The sequence below is a fragment of the Malassezia vespertilionis genome, chromosome 4 (genome assembly GCF_029542925.1).
Source record: "Malassezia vespertilionis chromosome 4, complete sequence".
In the NCBI taxonomy this organism is placed as follows: Eukaryota; Fungi; Basidiomycota; class Malasseziomycetes; order Malasseziales; family Malasseziaceae; genus Malassezia; species Malassezia vespertilionis.
In genome coordinates, this window is record NC_079250.1 from 439,371 (window position 1) to 457,213 (window position 17,843).

The 17,843-nt window shown below is 56.9% G+C and overlaps 10 protein-coding genes and 1 non-coding gene across 11 annotated transcripts; 6 read left to right on the top strand and 5 right to left on the bottom strand.

Moving 5' to 3' along the window:
* Nucleotides 1-44: 44 nt before the first annotated feature.
* Nucleotides 45-1,253, top strand: PRO1 (glutamate 5-kinase; the record flags this gene model as incomplete). Its single annotated transcript, XM_056207037.1, has 1 exon — nt 45-1,253. One exon carries the CDS (start codon nt 45-47, stop codon nt 1,251-1,253), a length of 1,209 nt encoding a protein of 402 aa, XP_056063012.1.
* An 18-nt stretch (nt 1,254-1,271) lies between these two features.
* Nucleotides 1,272-1,718, bottom strand: MVES1_002206 (uncharacterized protein; the record flags this gene model as incomplete). The annotated part of the gene is made up of 2 exons (XM_056207038.1): nt 1,272-1,613; nt 1,710-1,718. The coding sequence occupies 2 exons, from the start codon at nt 1,716-1,718 to the stop codon at nt 1,272-1,274; spliced, it is 351 nt and encodes a 116-aa protein (XP_056063013.1).
* A 56-nt stretch (nt 1,719-1,774) lies between these two features.
* On the bottom strand, nt 1,775-2,707 carry RFC2 (Subunit of heteropentameric Replication factor C (RF-C); the record flags this gene model as incomplete). Its single annotated transcript, XM_056207039.1, has 1 exon — nt 1,775-2,707. The coding sequence occupies one exon, from the start codon at nt 2,705-2,707 to the stop codon at nt 1,775-1,777; it is 933 nt and encodes a 310-aa protein (XP_056063014.1).
* A 302-nt stretch (nt 2,708-3,009) lies between these two features.
* MVES1_002208 (uncharacterized protein) lies at nt 3,010-5,192 on the top strand (the record flags this gene model as incomplete). Its single annotated transcript, XM_056207040.1, has 2 exons — nt 3,010-3,196; nt 3,223-5,192. 2 exons carry the CDS (start codon nt 3,010-3,012, stop codon nt 5,190-5,192), a joined length of 2,157 nt encoding a protein of 718 aa, XP_056063015.1.
* Nucleotides 5,193-5,264: 72 nt separating this feature from the next.
* On the top strand, nt 5,265-5,369 carry MVES1_002209. Its single transcript has one exon. It is a non-coding gene; the product is annotated as a tRNA-Leu (tRNA).
* A 68-nt stretch (nt 5,370-5,437) lies between these two features.
* On the top strand, nt 5,438-6,173 carry MVES1_002210 (uncharacterized protein; the record flags this gene model as incomplete). Its single annotated transcript, XM_056207041.1, has 4 exons — nt 5,438-5,493; nt 5,527-5,663; nt 5,694-5,940; nt 5,972-6,173. 4 exons carry the CDS (start codon nt 5,438-5,440, stop codon nt 6,171-6,173), a joined length of 642 nt encoding a protein of 213 aa, XP_056063016.1.
* Nucleotides 6,174-6,276: 103 nt separating this feature from the next.
* Nucleotides 6,277-7,050, top strand: ERG2 (C-8 sterol isomerase; the record flags this gene model as incomplete). The annotated part of the gene is made up of 1 exon (XM_056207042.1): nt 6,277-7,050. The coding sequence occupies one exon, from the start codon at nt 6,277-6,279 to the stop codon at nt 7,048-7,050; it is 774 nt and encodes a 257-aa protein (XP_056063017.1).
* A 14-nt stretch (nt 7,051-7,064) lies between these two features.
* On the bottom strand, nt 7,065-11,869 carry MVES1_002212 (uncharacterized protein; the record flags this gene model as incomplete). The annotated part of the gene is made up of 4 exons (XM_056207043.1): nt 7,065-8,337; nt 8,647-8,759; nt 8,789-9,592; nt 9,884-11,869. The coding sequence occupies 4 exons, from the start codon at nt 11,867-11,869 to the stop codon at nt 7,065-7,067; spliced, it is 4,176 nt and encodes a 1,391-aa protein (XP_056063018.1).
* Nucleotides 11,870-12,137: 268 nt separating this feature from the next.
* On the top strand, nt 12,138-13,019 carry MVES1_002213 (uncharacterized protein; the record flags this gene model as incomplete). The annotated part of the gene is made up of 3 exons (XM_056207044.1): nt 12,138-12,192; nt 12,219-12,381; nt 12,407-13,019. 3 exons carry the CDS (start codon nt 12,138-12,140, stop codon nt 13,017-13,019), a joined length of 831 nt encoding a protein of 276 aa, XP_056063019.1.
* Nucleotides 13,020-13,031: 12 nt separating this feature from the next.
* On the bottom strand, nt 13,032-14,621 carry MVES1_002214 (uncharacterized protein; the record flags this gene model as incomplete). Its single annotated transcript, XM_056207045.1, has 1 exon — nt 13,032-14,621. The coding sequence occupies one exon, from the start codon at nt 14,619-14,621 to the stop codon at nt 13,032-13,034; it is 1,590 nt and encodes a 529-aa protein (XP_056063020.1).
* An 83-nt stretch (nt 14,622-14,704) lies between these two features.
* Nucleotides 14,705-17,431, bottom strand: MVES1_002215 (uncharacterized protein; the record flags this gene model as incomplete). Its single annotated transcript, XM_056207046.1, has 1 exon — nt 14,705-17,431. One exon carries the CDS (start codon nt 17,429-17,431, stop codon nt 14,705-14,707), a length of 2,727 nt encoding a protein of 908 aa, XP_056063021.1.
* Between the last annotated feature and the right edge of the window lie 412 nt (nt 17,432-17,843).

Here is a 17,843-nt window from a genome sequence, read left to right on the forward strand (position 1 = left end):
TGCAAGAGGCCGAAGCACGGCCACTTGCACCGTTGCTGGTTGGCATGGCGCGCATTGCTGGCGGCGAACATGCGCGGCGCTCGGGCAAGACGGTCGTAGTCAAGCTCGGCACCTCGAGTATTCTCTCCGAGGACACGCTACAGCCAAAACTCAAGACAATGTCGTCTATTGTGGAAACCGTGCGCGATTTGCGCAACCATGGGCACAAAGTCATTCTCGTGTGCTCGGGCGCAATTGGAGTCGGTCGTTTGCGCATGAACATCAATGAGCAGCCAAAGTCTCTGGGAGAGCGGCAGGCACTGGCATCGCTTGGCCAGCTGCGTCTTGTGTCTTTGTGGGATAATCTGTTCAATGTGGTCGGAATTAATGTAGCACAGATCCTGCTGACGCGCACAGACTTGGCCGATACGCGGCGGTACGCAAATGCGCGCACTACACTGGAGACGCTTCTTTCACCGCAGTTTGACGCTGTGCCTATTGTGAACGAGAACGACACTGTTTCCGTGTATGAAATGCGGTTCGGCGATAACGACTCCTTGTCTGCCATCACGGCGGGGCTCGTCGATGCGGACTACCTGTTCTTGTGCACGGATGTTGATGGATTGTATACGGATAACCCGCGAACGAATCCAAGTGCACAACTGCTAAACGTTGTGCATTCTGTGGACGAGGCGCGGCACGAAGCGAGCGTGCAAAGCATGGGCTCTTCTTTTGGTACCGGCGGCATGCAGACCAAGCTCGTAGCTGCAGAGCTCGCCACTGCAGCTGGAGTCACGACTGTGATTTTGAACGGCGCGTGTCCTGAAAACATGGCGCGGATTGTGGATGCGGAGGATTGCGAAGATGGTACAGCGATGCCTCCGCATACGCTGTTCCTTCCGAGCCCTGAGCGGCTCCCTGCGCGCAAATGGCGCATCCTTCACGCGATGCACCCAAGCGGCTCGCTCGTAATCGACCAAGGTGCCTACGATCGCATCTCGCGCAAGGAGTCTGGCGGGCGTCTATTGCCTGCGGGCGTCATTGGCGTGCAAGGAAATTGGGACAGGCTCCAAGCGGTGCGGCTCAAAGTCGCTAAGCGCACCGACGATGGCAGCGAGGCCATCGTCGAGATTGGGCGCGCACTGGTAAACTACACGTCAATTGAATGCGAGCGCATCAAGGGCTTGCAAAGCGCGCAGATTCAAGACGCGCTTGGGTTTGTCGATTCAGACTACATCACGGAGCAGATTGCATTGTCGACCACAGCGGCCTAGCATACCCTTGTACATTATCTAGCCGAGATAGTCTACAGACTTACCACCCATCGTTGCTTGGCTCGGCGTGACACCGCCGGAGACGCCCGGCGGCACAATCTCGTTCAGCTTCTCGCCAAGTTTTAGTGTATTCCATTTCACCACGCGGGGGTCCTGGCGCAGGCGGTCATTCAGCACTTTCAGAGTCGGTGCATTGGTATCAAATTGCATAAGCCAGTAATCTCCCGCAGTGTGGTATTGCTGGTGTCGTCGGGCACGCTGGGGCAAAGTACGCTTGCCCCAGTATTGTACATTGCGGACGATACCGCCTTGGTCAAGAACAAGGCGCGAAGTCGACTGGACCAAATCGCGCAAAGGAGCCTGGGATCAGTTAGTTAATTTACTTACGGATTCAGCAGAAGCTATCGCTACGCAAAAAAGCTCGTAAAGTCTGGCGTGAGTACAGCGCGCAGCAACGTACGGCATGTGTCAGGACAGGAGAAAAAGTGCGGCGGCGTCGCATTGTGTTTGATTACTAAACATTACGCGGCGACTATGGCCTCGTGGAGCTGCAAGCTTAGGCTGAGGAGCTGGAGCGACTCGTTGCCGCCATCCATAAGCGCCTTATCCGTCTCCCCGAGCTGCAGCGCACACTTGGTCTTCTGTCGCGCATTGAGCAACGGGTGGAGGATTATGTAGTCGTGGAGTTGGAGCACCACTTGCATGCTCGAATAACCCGCCCGCTCGATGCACTGCACAGCAGCATAGATCCTATCAAACGCAGACGCCGCCGCGGGCACAACCAAATCTTCTGTATCATTCTCGGAAGGCTCAACCCCGATGCTCAGCGCGAGATGCTCAATCACGCGCTTCGGCACAAACCCTGCAAGCTCGGCGACTGCATCGGGCGACATGCCGCTCACATTGCCGCTACGCGTAGATGCGAGCCGCGCAATAGACTGCAAATAGGTAATAGAGCGCCGCATGTCGCCATCGGATGCGTTGATCAGCGCGGGAATCATGCCCTTGTTCAGGGAAAGACCTTCGTTATCCGCAATATATTGCAGCCTCGCTTCAGTGCTCACGAGGTCCAGCGGACGAAAACGGAACTTGCTGCATCGCGATGCAACAGGCTCTATGATACGTGTGACATAATTGCAAATCAGGCAGAACCGTGTGGTGCGGCTGTACAGCTCCATGGTCCGCCGCAGCGCGCCTTGCGCATCCTGCGTCATACTGTCTGCTTCGTCCAAAATAATAATCTTGTACGGCGGAGAGGGGTAACCAGGATTGGGCATCGATACGGCCATTTTTGCAAACGACTTAATCTTTTCGCGCACGACGCTAATGCCACGCTCGTCGGACGCGTTGAGCTCTAGGACACGCGATTTCATCAGCTCAGGGCCGTACAGTTGCCGTGCAAGCGCAAGAATCGTCGACGTCTTGCCCGTCCCAGGCGGGCCGTAAAATAGCATATGAGGGAGCTGCTGTAAGGATACAGAGAGAACGCACATTTTGGCTTGTAAGTGCATTCCGCAGCACCGCGACCGCATGTTGCTGTGATGCCACCTCGTCAATGTTTTTAGGACGGCTTACTGTTAATGATATGCGCGCATACGTACTAGCGTTCCACCCATGGCAGGCTCTCCCCACGCGTTGCCGCAGACATGGCCAAGAACAAGTCTCACCTCGACGGCGTAGCACAATGTCATGTGACCGAAAACCGGTGCATGCACGCGTCGCGTCAAAGTGCCGCGTTTTCCTCTTGGACAGCGCGATGGAGGAGCCAGCTGCGAATCCAGGCATGGAGCCCTCGCCGAAACGCAAGGCGGAAGAGGGATTGCAGACACCGCAGAAGCAAGCGAAAAAGTCTGCAGCGCCCACGCGCGTCACGCTCAAGAATATGCGGCTGGGGCTGCGCCAAAAGAGTGTCGGGTGGGACCGTACCATGCCAGTGCTACGAGGTGCGTGGGTGACAAACTAACCGCAGCTATGCTTGGATTTCAATCGCATTTGGCAGAGCATGCGCACGAGCCGCTTTTAGAAGTGCCGGAGGAGCATCTCGGTGTTATTGCGAGCTTGACACAGGAAAGCGACAAAAGCGCCGCGGACCTCGCCAAACTGATCCGTACAACGCTGCTACCAGAAGGACATGCAGCACATGCGCTGACCAATGCAGACGGACAGCCTGTTGATGTGCTCAGTATAAGTGTGATTCAGAATGCGATCCAGCGTATCGCGACAAAAGAAAATTACGGCTTGGACGCAAGCTCGGATGATGCGCCTGTTCCCCCCGGCTTGCAGATATGGCGCTGGGAAGTTCAGGATCTGCACTTGCTACCCAAAGAAAATTTAGAGAGCCTCTTGGCGCGCCGCGAACAGCGTGTATTGGCCAAACAGGATGCACTCGCACTATTTCACGCTCTTCCGCAAGATACCCAGCAAGCGCTGCTCGAAGGAAAAAAGCGACCTGGAAAGGCCGAACCAAGTGCAGACCATGCCGAGGCACTGCCACTGACCCCCCTCAAGCAAGAACCAAAGCCCGCAGAAGAGCCCGTTTCAAAGGAAAAGTCGGAGCGAACCAAGCTTCGCGAGTCCAAAAGAGCAGAGCGCCAGGCGAAAGAGGAAAAGGAGGAAAAAGGCAAGCAGGCGCAAGTGCGGCTGCTCAACTCCTTCTTCCAGCAACCCTCTGTTTCTTCGCCGCGAAAAAAGGACGGCGATGTGGAAAAGTCCGACTTTGAAAAGACGTTTCTCCCTTGCGAATACAAAAACATGGCAAACATCAATCGATTCTACCGCAAGGTAGACGATCGATTGAGCGACGCTATAGACCGCCGGCAAGATGCACCGCACACGCTCTTGACCGAGCTCAAAGCGCTTGGGAAACACAGGAGAGAGCGCACTTCGCGTCCCCGAGGCGTTCATCCGCCTGTATGCGTGCGCGAAATTGTGAAAGCCGTGACAGAGTCCGACGTGCTCGGCGGCGATGCAGAGGAGCTCGCAAAACGTGCATTAGCAAAGCTAAACAACCGCCGTTTGCTCCCTATAAAATTACTCCAGTTCCAGTCTGATCGAAGACCTGGATGGGTTGGTACATTTACGCGCTCCTCGACCTTTATCACACCTCGTAAACCGTTTGGACAGGACCCAGTTGCGTTCGACTACTCGTACGATAGTGATGCAGAGTGGGAGGAGGCCGATGAAGGTGAAAATGTGGATGCGATGGACGAGAAAGAAGAAGAGGAAAGTGCACAAGGGTCCGAAATGGACGATTCGGAAATGGACGACTGGCTCGAGGACGATTTGGAAGTCGAAGAAGAGATGGTGCCCGTAGAGCACGACGAATTGCCCGAGTCTCCAGCACCCCTGCAGACCGCAGTAAGCTCTACTGCCGTCAATATACTCGAGCCAAAGAAGAAAATCAAATTTTTGGGGCGGCGCTTTGACGCGAAATTAGTGCCTTACATTACCGGGCCGCATTGGGAGCATACACTGGGCGAACCGGGCCACGAGAGTTTCGCGCAGTATCACATTCAGGTACTGAATGATGCGTACGTTGGGCTCGACCCATTCACTTTCACTTCCACCACTGTGACGGTCGAGACTACAAGCGATGAGAAGCCCGCACAGTCGTCCGCTGGTACCGACACAACGACACCAACGCCGAGCAGTACAAGCCGCGCAAAGTCTAGTTTTCCAGACTTGCATCTTCCGGAACTCCTTGGCCTCATTCAAGGGTCAACGCGCCCCAAGCCTGCGCTCTTGGAGGACCTTCGCGAGCACTTTGGGCCTATAGTCAAGGGTGTAAGCAAGACTGCGATTGAGTCGCGCCTACAAGAATGTGCCACAAAAGAAAGTAAAAAGCCAGGAGCCCGGTGGATCATCAAGGACGAGTACAAGATGCGTGCCGCGGCAGGGAATCATGCTGAGCAGGAACGGCTACCAAACCCGTTGTCTTGACTAGCTTCTCCTCTAGACATGTCTACGCAATGATATTCAAGGATGCATAGTCCGCAGCTCCGATAAGTACCGGGCAAGATGGCCGAGTGGTCTAAGGCGCAACGTTAAGGTTTCCTTAATTCATAAGCTACTAGCTTCCGTTGTCTTCGGGCGTGGGTTCGAATCCCACTCTTGTCATACTTTTTGGCGTACAATGTAGTGCACGTGATGTAGACGCACTCGTTTGCTCTGTACAACACGCAGCGATGGCAGGCATGGCGCGAAAGGAGTCGGCAGGGAGCATTCCTGAAGCAAGCCTTCCGTATGTATTTTTATCACGCTACTTATACGATAGAGAGATGATTGATGAACTCAATTCTGTGCTGGTTCCTGACGAGGAAATCGCGCGCGTGCACGATTACGCGGAGAAGAAACGACTCGCACAAGAACGTCGCGTGGCGGAGCGGAAAAAGATGCAGGATACACTGGATCGTATGTATGACAGCTGCATCTAACACATAGAGCTGGAGGCGTCCGTCTCTGAACTGAGAAATAGCTCTACGCGTGTTTCTGCGGATTGGCGCTCTTTGGACGAGCATACGGATATCATGAAGGGCATGGAGAATGAAAAGTTTGACCTAGCCAAGAAAATCAACGAGCAAGAAGCGGCGCTATCCATGCTTGAGTCGGAAATTGAGGAGATGCGATGCGAGGGTGACGCAGTAGAAGCGTGGGATATTGAAGAGGAAGTTGGTATGGACCGTAATGCGTAAGTTTCCGCTAGCACACTAAACCTACAGCCTATCACTCCAGCTATTTCGTGGAATGGGCTTTATTCCGTACCAGGACACGGCGGATCCTGAAGCGCCCATCACCTCGTTGCTTGTGCGTTCTGCAAAGCGCAACGCAGCCGTGTCCATCGACATCGACCCTGCATCCCTTCGCGATAACGATATGACGCCATTCACGCTAGCCGAGAAGCTTTGGGCAGCGGCAGAGTAGCGATCGCGCACGGATTCCCTATTGTAGTATAATAATGCATAGATCCTCGATTGCAATATGCGCATCTCGCATGATTTTGGCCTCGTTCTTCTAGCCCCTTACCATGGCCAAAAGAGCGACGCAGACGTCCCAGCGTAAGTGCTCTTGTGCGTACTGGATTGCCGTTTTGGCAACCATATTTGCATTGCTGGCTGCGCTAATCGTTTTTGTCGACGGGCATTTGCGCCAGTTTTACATTTTCGACCAGCGCAAGCTCCAGACGATTGCTGAGCAAGCCGTGCACCACCACGGTAACGACACGGAGGCACTTTTCCAGGAGATTTTGGATGGGCTGAAAAGCGACCCAAAGGTTGCGTCTACGCTTAATACCCATTCATTCAAGGACCGCTCGGAATGGGTGTTTAATAATGCCGGTGGTGCTATGGGTTCCATGTACATCATCCATGCCTCTATTACCGAGTATCTTATCTTCTTTGGCACGCCCATTGGCACTGAAGGTCATACTGGGCGCCACACGGCCGATGACTACTTCCATATTCTCCAGGGAGAGCAGCGCGCCTTTGCAGCGGGCGACTTGACACCGGAAGTGTACCCCGCAGGTTCGATGCATCACCTAAGCCGTGGCCGTGTGAAGCAGTACATGATGCCCGAATCGGGGTGCTGGGCACTCGAGCTTGCGCAGGGTTGGATCCCGCCGATGCTGCCTTTTGGCTTTGTCGACACGCTCTCTTCTACGCTCGATTTCCCAACCTTTGCGCGTACTGTGTACATTACTGCGCGCGAGATGCTGAAAAATTTGTTGTTAAACAGTGCGTATGCACAAGATGCTAATTTGTACAGAAAAGTTTTGAATGCGCGGGGGTTATTATGCGTATGATACAAAAGGGATTGTTATCCGTAGACGGCGTGTTTGCTGTGTTTGCGCAATCGCCCACCATAGATGCCAAACAAATAGCCAGCGATGGTAAGTGGTATCGAGACGCCTGCAAACATGCTCATTGCGCCTTGTACAGTCATGGCCGAAAGCATCTGGTTCGTGAATAATGGGAATGCGCCTGCAAGGCAGCAGCGAAAAAACGAGTTGATCGCAATGACGGCAGCGGTGTTGTTGCTGTACGTATCAGTGAGGTACGCCATCCAGGAATTAAACACGGAAAGCATGCCAAACGAAAACAGGACAATGCCGATACAAGGACCGATCCAGTGCACATGGGTAAACGGCGCAGTCCATGCAAAAATGAAAAAGCCGACCGGGACAAACAAGTTCGACCACTCCCCCGAGCGAAGTCGAAGCTCTGGTGAATGTTTCCCTGCGTCGTATGCGCGGAGATAATCAAAAAATTGGATCCCACATCCCACAATGATGGCAGAAAGGAGCAGGCCCAGTTTGACTGCAAAGTAGGTATACCCTACTTGCACAGGCGTAAACCCTCGGATATCGTGCCAAATTTGCGGGAAGAAAAGAAGCGAGCCGTACAAGAGGCCGTACAGCATGGACGTATAGAAACAGATCACCATTACAATCGGCTCCTCGAGCAGCAGCACCCAGGGAATGAGGAGCGATTTGCGGACTTGTGTAGCGACAAGGGATAATGTCGCGCGGCTCGGAAGCACTGCAAATACCCAGTTCTCTGCAAGTTCTAACATGCCTTCGTCATGATTTGCTATGTTGACCGAGTGTGAGCGCTCCAAGACGGACATGAGCGTCTCGGGCACGGTCAATGTGTACAGCGCAAAAACAACGAACATGGCAATGGGAATCGACCGCAAGTTCCACTGCCAGTCTGCATCGTGAACAACGATGGCACCAAGTAGCGCGGACAATGGCGGCCCCAAAAAAGTAAAGAAGCGGAACATGGTGTTGTAGGGAATTCGCGTGCGTTCCGTCGTCATGTCCACAATGCTACCGCCAATGTTGGAAAATGTGGCAGAGGCAGTGACGCCAGCAAATGCGCGACACACCAAAAGAGACGGCATAGAGTAAGAGAGGCATACTCCTAGGTTAAACAGTGTGCCACCCAGTAGTGACATGAGGAATACAGGCCGGCGCCCAAGCGACTGGCTGAGCGGACCCCATAAGAGCGAGCCCAAAGCCATGCCAAACATAAACAAGCTCGTGCCCAGCTGCGCTACTTCGTGACTCGATGGGATATTCTCTTGCATACTGCGTATGCCAGGCGAGTACACACCAGAGGTATACGTTGTTAACAGGGTAATCAACATATACACAAAAGTTATATATACCTTGCGCCAAAGAGACCATTCTTTTGGATTTGCGACGCCACTCACTACTTCTGAGTCATGAAAGCATGGCGAGATGCTCCCGGACTCGACATCCTTACACATCGCAGCCGCGCAGCTGAACGTCTCGCGCCAAGAAACAGGTGGCTGATGCGGTACTTTTCTGGCTCCACATGGCCTCCACACAACAGTGCGCCATAGCGCGCATTTGCGAAGGCTGCATAATGTCTACAAATGAACAGATTCCGGGCTGCGCGGCTCGGGCAGCGCCTTCGCATCGTCCGGTTTTTCGAGGGACGTCCGCGCCTGTGCAGTAAGGACGTGGTATTGTGAGCGGTGGGTATTCTGTGTAAGGAAAAGAAGGAGAGACGTACCAGCCATGTTTTGTACTGTCGTCCATTCGTGACAAGTCGTTCCTTGTGGTGCGACGCAGCTTCATCTTGCGCGCGATCCCATGCACTTAGCTGACGTCGAAGTTTTGACGCTGACTCGCGATGCGCTGCGGATGCATCGAGGTTCGCGTTGTACAGATTCACCCACTGCCTGTGCCTCTCAATTAGCCGCTCCTTGCTCCCATGCACAGGCAAATCCAAAACTGCGAGCATCTTGCGCAAGTCGCGTTCGGATTTCAGCTGGTACTGTGGTCTTGTAAGCCGCTTCGCGTTCGCAAATGGGTCTGGCGGCACGGGCGGCGCGGGCGGCGGCTGCGACGGATCGCATCCAAAGTCTAAATGCGCATTCAGTTCCGCTGCAGTAAAGGACACTGCGCAAATAGGGCACTGCACCGCATCTGCCGCCGTTAAATCGCGGTAATCCATTCCCCCTGTGCGTGGCCGCAGGCGGCGCGTTTCTTCCGCAGGCGGCGCGACGCGTTTTTCTGTACCGTGTACACTCATTGTTACGTTATGTTCAAGCTGCGCACGCAGCGCATCCCGCTCCTTGACCAGTGCATCCAGCGCTTTCTTTTTCTCCATCACATGGGGTCGTGCGGCACGCCACTGCTCTGCTGTGGCCTCCAATGCAGTCTGCGATACAAGCTCCGAGTCGTACGCTTTTTTCTGGCGGCAGTTCGGGCAAAATGCCCCGGCCCCACCCGCTTGGTTGATGTGCATACGTATACACGAAGAGCAAAACAGGTGCCCACACTCGCGAATCGCCACTGGCGCGTGAAAGATATCCTGGAGTCAGTTACACAATGTACCCACATAGCATAATCCGCACCGCAGACTTGAATCTAAAGGCCGCAAGGCGCTCCATTCATCGGCCCAGTCAGTCGGATCACTCGCAAGATCCAACAGTGCGTCGTCCATCGAGGCAACGGCAAACAATGCTTCTCCACATGCAAATGACAAGGCCTCCACATGGGCGAATAATTATGGCACCTAAGTACGTGTACAAGCCTAGCGATGATGCCGAAGGCGCTCATGGCGAAGCATTGCGTCCTTACGAGAGAATGTAGCACCACAAACACGGCAAGCCCATTCAAGTTCTGCGAGTGCCTTTTGTACGTCCACTTCCTTGCCGAGAATAACGCATTGGTCGACATTGAGCACATTATCCTTGACCATCTGCGCTTCTTCGCGCAAGTGCAGCGTAATGCGATGCCGCGCAAGATCGTACATTCGGTGGAATATTGTACCACATGCCTGGTACGTAAAAGGATTCACATAGTCGCAGCGAATCGCTGAGGAGCTGGACGACATGGTATGGTGGTGGCTGCCGCGATGATGGTTTGTCGGCGAGCCGTGCGCTAGGTGGTTGTTGATATGACTCTGCAAGCTGGATGTAGAGCCTGCGGACCGATGCCCTGTCCTGATGGGCCGACCCCGGCGTGAAGTTGTGCGCGACGCATTATGTTGCATGACTGTTTGTTCGTAATCAGACTCGTCTTCGTCCGCGCTGGACTGCTCCGAAGTGGCAGAGCTCAGCAGGGCCGACTGTTCTGCTGTATTCTGCTTCAAGCTCTGTCCAGAGTTCTCCTCGTGGCGTCGCGAATGGCCCCCGGATTGGCGTGTACGCTCCAAATTCGAAGTAAGCGGCGGCGTTGTTTGGCCGCGTTCCACAGACGCGTGCATGGGCTGGTCGGAGCGTTGTGCAGGAAAGTGGATCGCTTGGGCGCTGTTCAAAATCGAGGGGCTGCGTGCGCGGCCCTCCTTGATCATATTTTCGCCCTCGGACATCTGCGAGCCAGGAACCGAGTCACTTTCCGTGCTGACGCTCATTTGACTGCATTGGCTGCCCGGAATATGGCCGTATCCGCTCATGGCGTCGGGTGTCGTGTGGTTGGTGTTGTCGGGGTATTTGCGACGTGCAGGGCTCGTGCTGCGGATCGTGCGATCGAAACCCTCGTCGTCCGATTCGCTTGACGTGGAGACTTGCGAAAAAGACGGCCCAATCGTCGACCACGCTTTGCTGTCTGGATCCTCCATCGGGTTGCGCAGTGCAGCGTGCGATGGTCCGTACATGGACCGGCTCCATTGCTGAAGCAGCTTCTCGTTGGGTGCATTCGTGCCGATGGTAGTTCCCGCGTAGGCGCCGGGAGGAAACGGCTTTTCGTCCTCGTCGTCTTCCTCTTCTGTGCTCGATCCAGTCTCCATGGCGCTCGACGTGGCGAAAGGCGTAAATGACAGGGCGCTTTCATTGTCTGCGTTACGCTTGGAGGAGAATAGGGAGCCGGGTTGCTTGCTGGGTCGCTGGGTATGCTCGTCGTAGCCCAAGTACAAGTCACGAGGCGATACGGTTAGTTTATCTCCGTTCGGCTGCGGTGGTGGGTGGTTGGACGGATCGCTGGCGTGCAAAATATTATCGTCGATTCCCCCGCGGTTCCAGAACTGTTTCCAGTGGTGCAGGTTTTGCGTCCCTTGCTGCGAATTGGGTGCCCATTCAAACGGCGCGCCTTGCTGCGAGCCCATACCTTCTAGCAAAGACATGTCTTTTGCGGGTGGCGCTTTGGGTGTATCATTTTTAAGTACGGTGCTGGGTTGCGACGCGGATGGTTCGGCAGTGCGGGTCATGTTTTGGATGGGGGGTGTGCCGTGCAGGCCAGTGCTGGGAAACAATGGGCCGTCGTGCTCAGCACGCGCTGTGTCGTCGCCTTGGAGCGACAGCATGGTCAGGGGCGCACCGAGTGTCCCGCTGGATGGATGCTGCAGTGAGGTGAGTGTTGGTGAGGTGCCGTCCAGTGTGCTCCCACGTTCTTGCACGTTCCCAAACGCGTGGGAATTCGCTTGCATGAGGCTGCGCTGCATGAGGACGGGATCGGCGCCAGTGTAGGCGGGAAACTGAAAGGGTGCGGCCTCTTCAACAAGCGGCGAAGTGTCTGTAGCGTCACTGCGATGATGAAGAAAAGAAGGTTTTACCGAGCCAAGGTCGCCAAACCCCGGCACTTGCTGCGATGCATTGTGGGTATCATCCCTGTTGGGATCGTCAAACAGAACGAAGTCGTCCGCCTGCATAGTCCTATTGGCGCGCAAAGGTCGGCCGGACGTGGCAGGAGAAGACGGTGGAACTCGGGTCAGGAGAGGCCTGCGCAGCAAGGCCGTGCAAGCGGCAAGTGTACAAAATGCACAATGCCCTCCAGCGCACACTTTCGCTCCACCGCAACGCCCGTGCTAGTGCCGGCCGAGGTATCGGCCGAAATAAGAAAGGGTCCACAGGTCCGTGCACTACTACGATGCGGATGGGAAAGCTGCAGCGGACGCGTGTGCGCCTCATCCATCCACCATGACCAAGAGGAAGCCGAGGTTTCGCGTGGTTGTCGAGCCGCTCAATTCTTTTGGTAGGTGGTGGTGCCGCTCACTTCAGTGACGCCGGAGGACATTACGCAGCTATTCCAGCCGCTCGACATTCGCAGCGTGACCATGACACAGCGCGAGACGAGGAACAGTGCCACTGTCGCACTGAACAATGCGCGCGACGTCGATATGGCATGCTTGCGTGATGCTACCTTCTTTGGTGGGCACAAACTGTGCGTACAATGACACTGACACCAGGCGCGTGTATGCTCCGAGCACCGACCACCCCTACCAACACGCCTCACCTTCGCCGCCAAAGAGCGACGCAGATAGTGAGCAGGAGGATGCGCCCGAGCTCAAAAATCTCTACGTTCTCAATTTGCCATTGCATGTGACCACTGTACAATTGGAGCAACTATTTGAAGAGTTCGGCCCGGTACAACACTGTGTCATCCTTTCCATGCTCGATGGCGAGGCGCGCCGTCGTGGTTTTGTTGATATGGACACTGCGCAGCATGCACACCAGGCCCTGTCATGCTTGCAAGGCAAGGTGTGGTTCGGGTATCCGCTGGAGATTTCCTATGCGCGTGTACAGCGAAGCACAGGACCGTTTGCAGAACAGAACACGTCGCGCACCATTTTTATTAAAGGGCTCTTGCCCGCTGCGACGATCGATGCCGACGACGTAAAGGTGCTTGTCTCGCCGTACGCGACAGTGGAGCGTGTAGAGTATCCGCCGATGCCCTCGGATACAGCGACGTTCCAGGTCACGGTCACGCTTCGATCGCCCGAGGATGCACGCGCAGTGTACACTGCACTGCACAACACCAACCTGCACGGGCAGCAGCTGGAGGTCGTGCCGAGTCTGTAGTGCGGTATAGCGTCATGTAGCACACTGCGCGTCACACGCTCGTTGTGTTAAAAAAAAGGGCCCTTCGTACCCATGCATGGACTGCGGCGTATATGCATCGCGCCATCGGCCCACCATTTTTCCGCCGGCGAGGCGGTATCCGCAGTAAATCCACTTTCCTTGCCGGCCCGGCCCGTACTCTTTCAAGAGCATCACGAGGCCATCCCATGTCCTTACACGCCCACGCACGTAAAACTTGCCCCACGCAGAATGGCCGGTGCCATGCAGCAAGAGTGCATGTTCGTCGGTGGCCGATGGCGTCTCCCCTAAGAAGGAAGCCTCCCACACACGCCACGAATCCAATTCCGTCGCGGGCAAGGCGCCATGCGCCGCGCTTTTCTGTACGTAGAGCGGCGCATCATCGGGCGTGTTTAGGGAATGTTGGGCGTCTGACGATGCACAGGTACACGTTTCGTGCAAGTGCAGCACCTGCGACTGCTCGCCAAAGCCCCCGTCGAAAAGCGCGGATGTGCTGCCGCTTAGCATATCGCGGTACGACGCAAAGTCAAAGAAGGAGAACTGCCCCTCCCAAACGCCCTCAAACTTGTTGCGGTGGTCTTGTATATGCAAGCCCGGCGCTTTCGCGGGGTCGTAGCACCGGTCAAGGCGCTTGAAGTCCAAATCAAACGCAGCCGACCCGAGGAGTGCCGCGACGCTCGTGGTGCGCAACCGCTCCTCGATCTGGCGACCCAGGTGCTCTTTTACGCTGGTGTAGCTCGTGTTTGTGTGCCGTTCAAACATGAGCAGTGTCGCTGCTTGGCTCACGGGCGGCACGGCCAGCAGCAGCTCCTGGCCAAGGTAGCGCACGCTTGCTACTTGCGCCTGCGCGTCCAGCGACGCATGCGGCAAGCCCCATGCCTGCCACCGCGCAAAATACATGTTGTACTCGTGCGTGGCAAACACGTATGGCTTTACGAGGAGAAAGAGCGATTGGTGCTCGCCATCGGCGGGTGCGGCGCCATGCCGGAGCTGCGTAAGTGCAAAGCGCAGGTGCAGTACAAGGCTCGACGTGGGCAGCCTTGTGGGCAGCCTTGCATGAATATGATGCGCGCGCACTGTCTGGAGTGCGTGGATATCGACAAAATCGTCGACCATGCACCACTGCAGCTGCGAGAGATTGCGCGTGTCTAACGTTAGCGACGCACAAAACGCACCGTGCTCCAGCGCCATGAGATAGATAGTCCACAGATTTTGGCACAGATCCCTGTCGGCAGCGGCGTCGCAGCGTTCGAGCAGCAGATCCGAATGGTTGAGTACGTGTGCGCGGAGCGTCTTCATCGACATGAACCGCTCCACAAGACCCTCTGCAAGCTGCCGCGGCGTGAGCGCGCCAAACCGCCGGGCAAGCGCGGCTGTGTCAAAGAGTGCGTGGAATATGGAGGCATAGAGCGCCGAATTGTGTGCCTTGCACAGCTGGCGGTGCAGGACGCGACATGTGAGCAAGAGGTGCAGCAGATCTTTTGGCGGCCCAGCTGCGCTTCTACACGCCGGACCTACCGCCGTATAAAACGCAATGTGCGTTAAGATATCGTGGGGCAGCTGCTCCAGCGCAAGGGGCGGCATGGAGGCTACGCATTTGAGACGCAACAGAAGCACGCAATGTGGCCAGTCGCCTATGACTAATCTATCAGGACCTGCGCCCATGCCTACTGCCACGCGGGAGGCTTGTGGCCGTAGCCCAGCGTGTCAAGAGGCACGGCGTACGGTGCAGGCGTGGGGTAAACGTGGAGCCCAGCTGGCTGGTACATAATTTCGTTGTAGCGGGACGCCGGCATTCCGACGTCATGGTGGTAAGCATGGTCGTAGGGTTGTGGTATAGACACAGCAGGGGCGCCGTTTGGAGCCGCGCGCACGGCAGTGTGTGTATCAGCATGACGCGCTTCCGCACTAGACTCGGGCACGGTGCCAACCTGCTCAGCAAGCCTGCAATACGCGGGTGCCGCGCTCAGCTCGTGGCGCTCGAGAATCGCAGCGACGGCGTCGGCGCAGGGCGCGCGCATGTCTGGGCGCATCATTGGGCTCTGCAGCGCCTTGGCGACGAGCTGGGCGCCGTGGACCGAGTCCAGCACAATCTTTTCCAGCACCTCGGCTGCAGGCAGGTCGAAGATGGCACCGAGGAGCAGCCTTGCAGCGTGTGGATCCGCAGACTGGCCCACGATACGGAGCACCGTGGCGGAGGCGAGCTTGTGAGTACAAACCTGGGTGATGTGCGGCACCAGCTGCGGCGCAATGAGGCCAACGACGCCGTCAAGTCCGGAGGCGTCGAGGAGCCAAGTAAGCAGGAGCGAGCCATTGGCATTGGTGGCGAGGGGAACGCAGTGCAGTACAATGGCAAGCGCAATGCACTTGATATGCTCGCGCGGTACGTCTGGGTTTTCCAGCACGGTGCGCATGCTCCGCGCGCCGAATCGCCCCTGTGCAATCTCCCAGCAGCGCTCGACCATGGCATCAAGGATAAAGGTGGCGCTGGGAAATCCAAACGGCAGCACGCACTGCACGACATAATTGCCATACTGGTCCAAGAGCAGTGCTGGGACATAGGGCTGTAGGTAGCGCGTAATCAGTGCCTGCTGCTCCGTAGTGTTTGCACGGTCGATAATCTTCTGCGCCGCCCACGTCCCGTTTTTGTGTATGCCGATGGTGGCAAGGTGCGGCGCGAGGCGCTCAAGGAGGCGTGTCTTGACAGTCTCCGAGCACTGGTCAAAGAAGCGCTGGACAATGGTATTGCCGATGTAGTTGCTCGCAAGCTCCACAATCACGTCCAGGCACTCGAGCGCAATCGTGTCCATCTGCGCTTCGCTCGTTTGAGTGTTCTCGATGGTGCGCCGCAGATCGCGGAAGCGCGCATTGTCCACGCGGCGGTTCGATCGGCCTTGCTCTACAACACGGGGAATGTTGGTGTGGTAGGTATGCGCTTCAGCAGGCATGAAACCCGTGAGCTTCGGATCGGGGCCGTGGCTAAAGTGGAGCTGCGCGCAGAGCGCTTCTTCTTGCGCGCGGTCCAGCGTGGCGGTGTGCGCCTTGGGGAGCGGAATGCCCCCTTTGCTGCTGTTCGGCACGAGGCTGCCGCTGCCGCCATGGCGCGAAGCATGCATCGGCGCGCGCGGAGCAGTCTGCGCGTCAAACGTGTCCGTGTGGCTGTATGCGCCTGGGTGCTGCTCGCTTTCGCCAGGCTCCCAATCGGCCCCTGTCCAGGTAAATACCGGCGCGACGTTTTGATCGGGAATCAAGTCGATTATGTACTTGCCGAGATACGCATTGCCAGCATCAGCAACGTGCTGGGCATGTGCTTTTTCCTGAAACTGCACGACGGCGGCGCCGCGCGAAGGAAAAAGGCGGATATCCCCAATAATTCCGTACGGCTCGAATATGCGCCACAAGACGCGCGTAGATGCGTGGGGACTCAGGCCCGTCACAAGCACGCTGCAGTCCATATCGCCGCCGCGCTGGGCTGCCCGCAGACGCGTCGCTGGGTCGCTCTGCAGCGACGCACTGCGCGCGCGCAAAACGTTTTCGTGTGCGCCGTGCGCCGTGCGCTGCAGCTCGAGCTCGGTGCGCATGCGCCCATCGGGACCGCTCAAAGCGGCAACCGTGTCCGCACGATGGCGGCCAGAGCCCGGCGCGCGCGCCAACGGCGGTTCATCTACGGGCGGATCGTGCCGGTCCGTGCTCGTCGCACGAGGCTTGTCGGCACTCCCCGCGTCAACCACGTCGTAAGCGCTCGGCAGGTGCGAGAGTCTGTGCTGCAAAGCGGCGGAGGCACGCGTGCCGTGATGCTGCACGCCTCCGTTCGCCGGCGTCGCAAGCGGCGACGCCACGGGACCGCCGGGCGCTGGAGAAGAGCGGAGGCCATGCGGCGGAATCCGTGCCGCATCGGTATGTGCCCGATCGCGCTGCGTGCGCTGTGTCGCTTCAGCAGGCCCGTCGCTCAAGCCAAGATAGTCGAGCGTTTTGAGCACGCCCGGCACTTGGTCGTCCGTGGGCGAGAAAGGAGCAAATTCGTGCATGGAGTCAAACATGGGGCTGCCAGTGCCTGCATTTTCGTGTGTATTCGTGCCCGTCGAGCCCCAGCGCGAGGGCATCGTGCCTGCACGCCCACGCCCACGCACGCCCGCGTCGAGGCCGGTGGGATCGTACTTGGAGAACAAAGGTGGGGTTGTTCTCTGCACCGGAGCAAGGGACGACAAACTCGCCGTGGGTGTATGGTGGTGTCGGTGCATAGGCGTGATAGAAGCGCCGCGGCGCTCGGCACTCGAGGCTGCGGCGCCAAGCGCCGCCACCGAATCGTGCGTGGCTGTCGGCCTCGCATGCGGCAGCGGCCTGCCTGGCCATACGCCTGTGCCCCCCCATAGCTCGTCTGTGTTTTCAGACATCGGAGCAGGATCGTGTGAGTTCATACCGCTACCTATCCATCGGCATCCACCGCGTAATTCCTTACTGCAGCCGCGGCACAGACAGTCGAGGCTTGCAGATGACAACGGCGGTGCGTGCGCAGTGGAGCACGCACCGCTCGGCCGCCTTTCGGCCGAGTGACGAATGCAGTGTGCTGCAAGCGGGTGCGGCAAGCTGTGCATCGGGCAAAGAAAAAGCCGATCGGCCCCGTTGGGATAGGAGCGGCGGAAGACGCTCAAGACTTTGTTCCACGCCACCCACGACGCGACACGAAGGAACATTGTTTGGCGCTGCTGTGCCTCGTAGAGGACTCGGCAGCTATTGAGAAAATATACAGGTGGTTATTTGCAGTAGTGCAGTCACCATGGGCCTTACACGCCTGCCGAGTGCAGT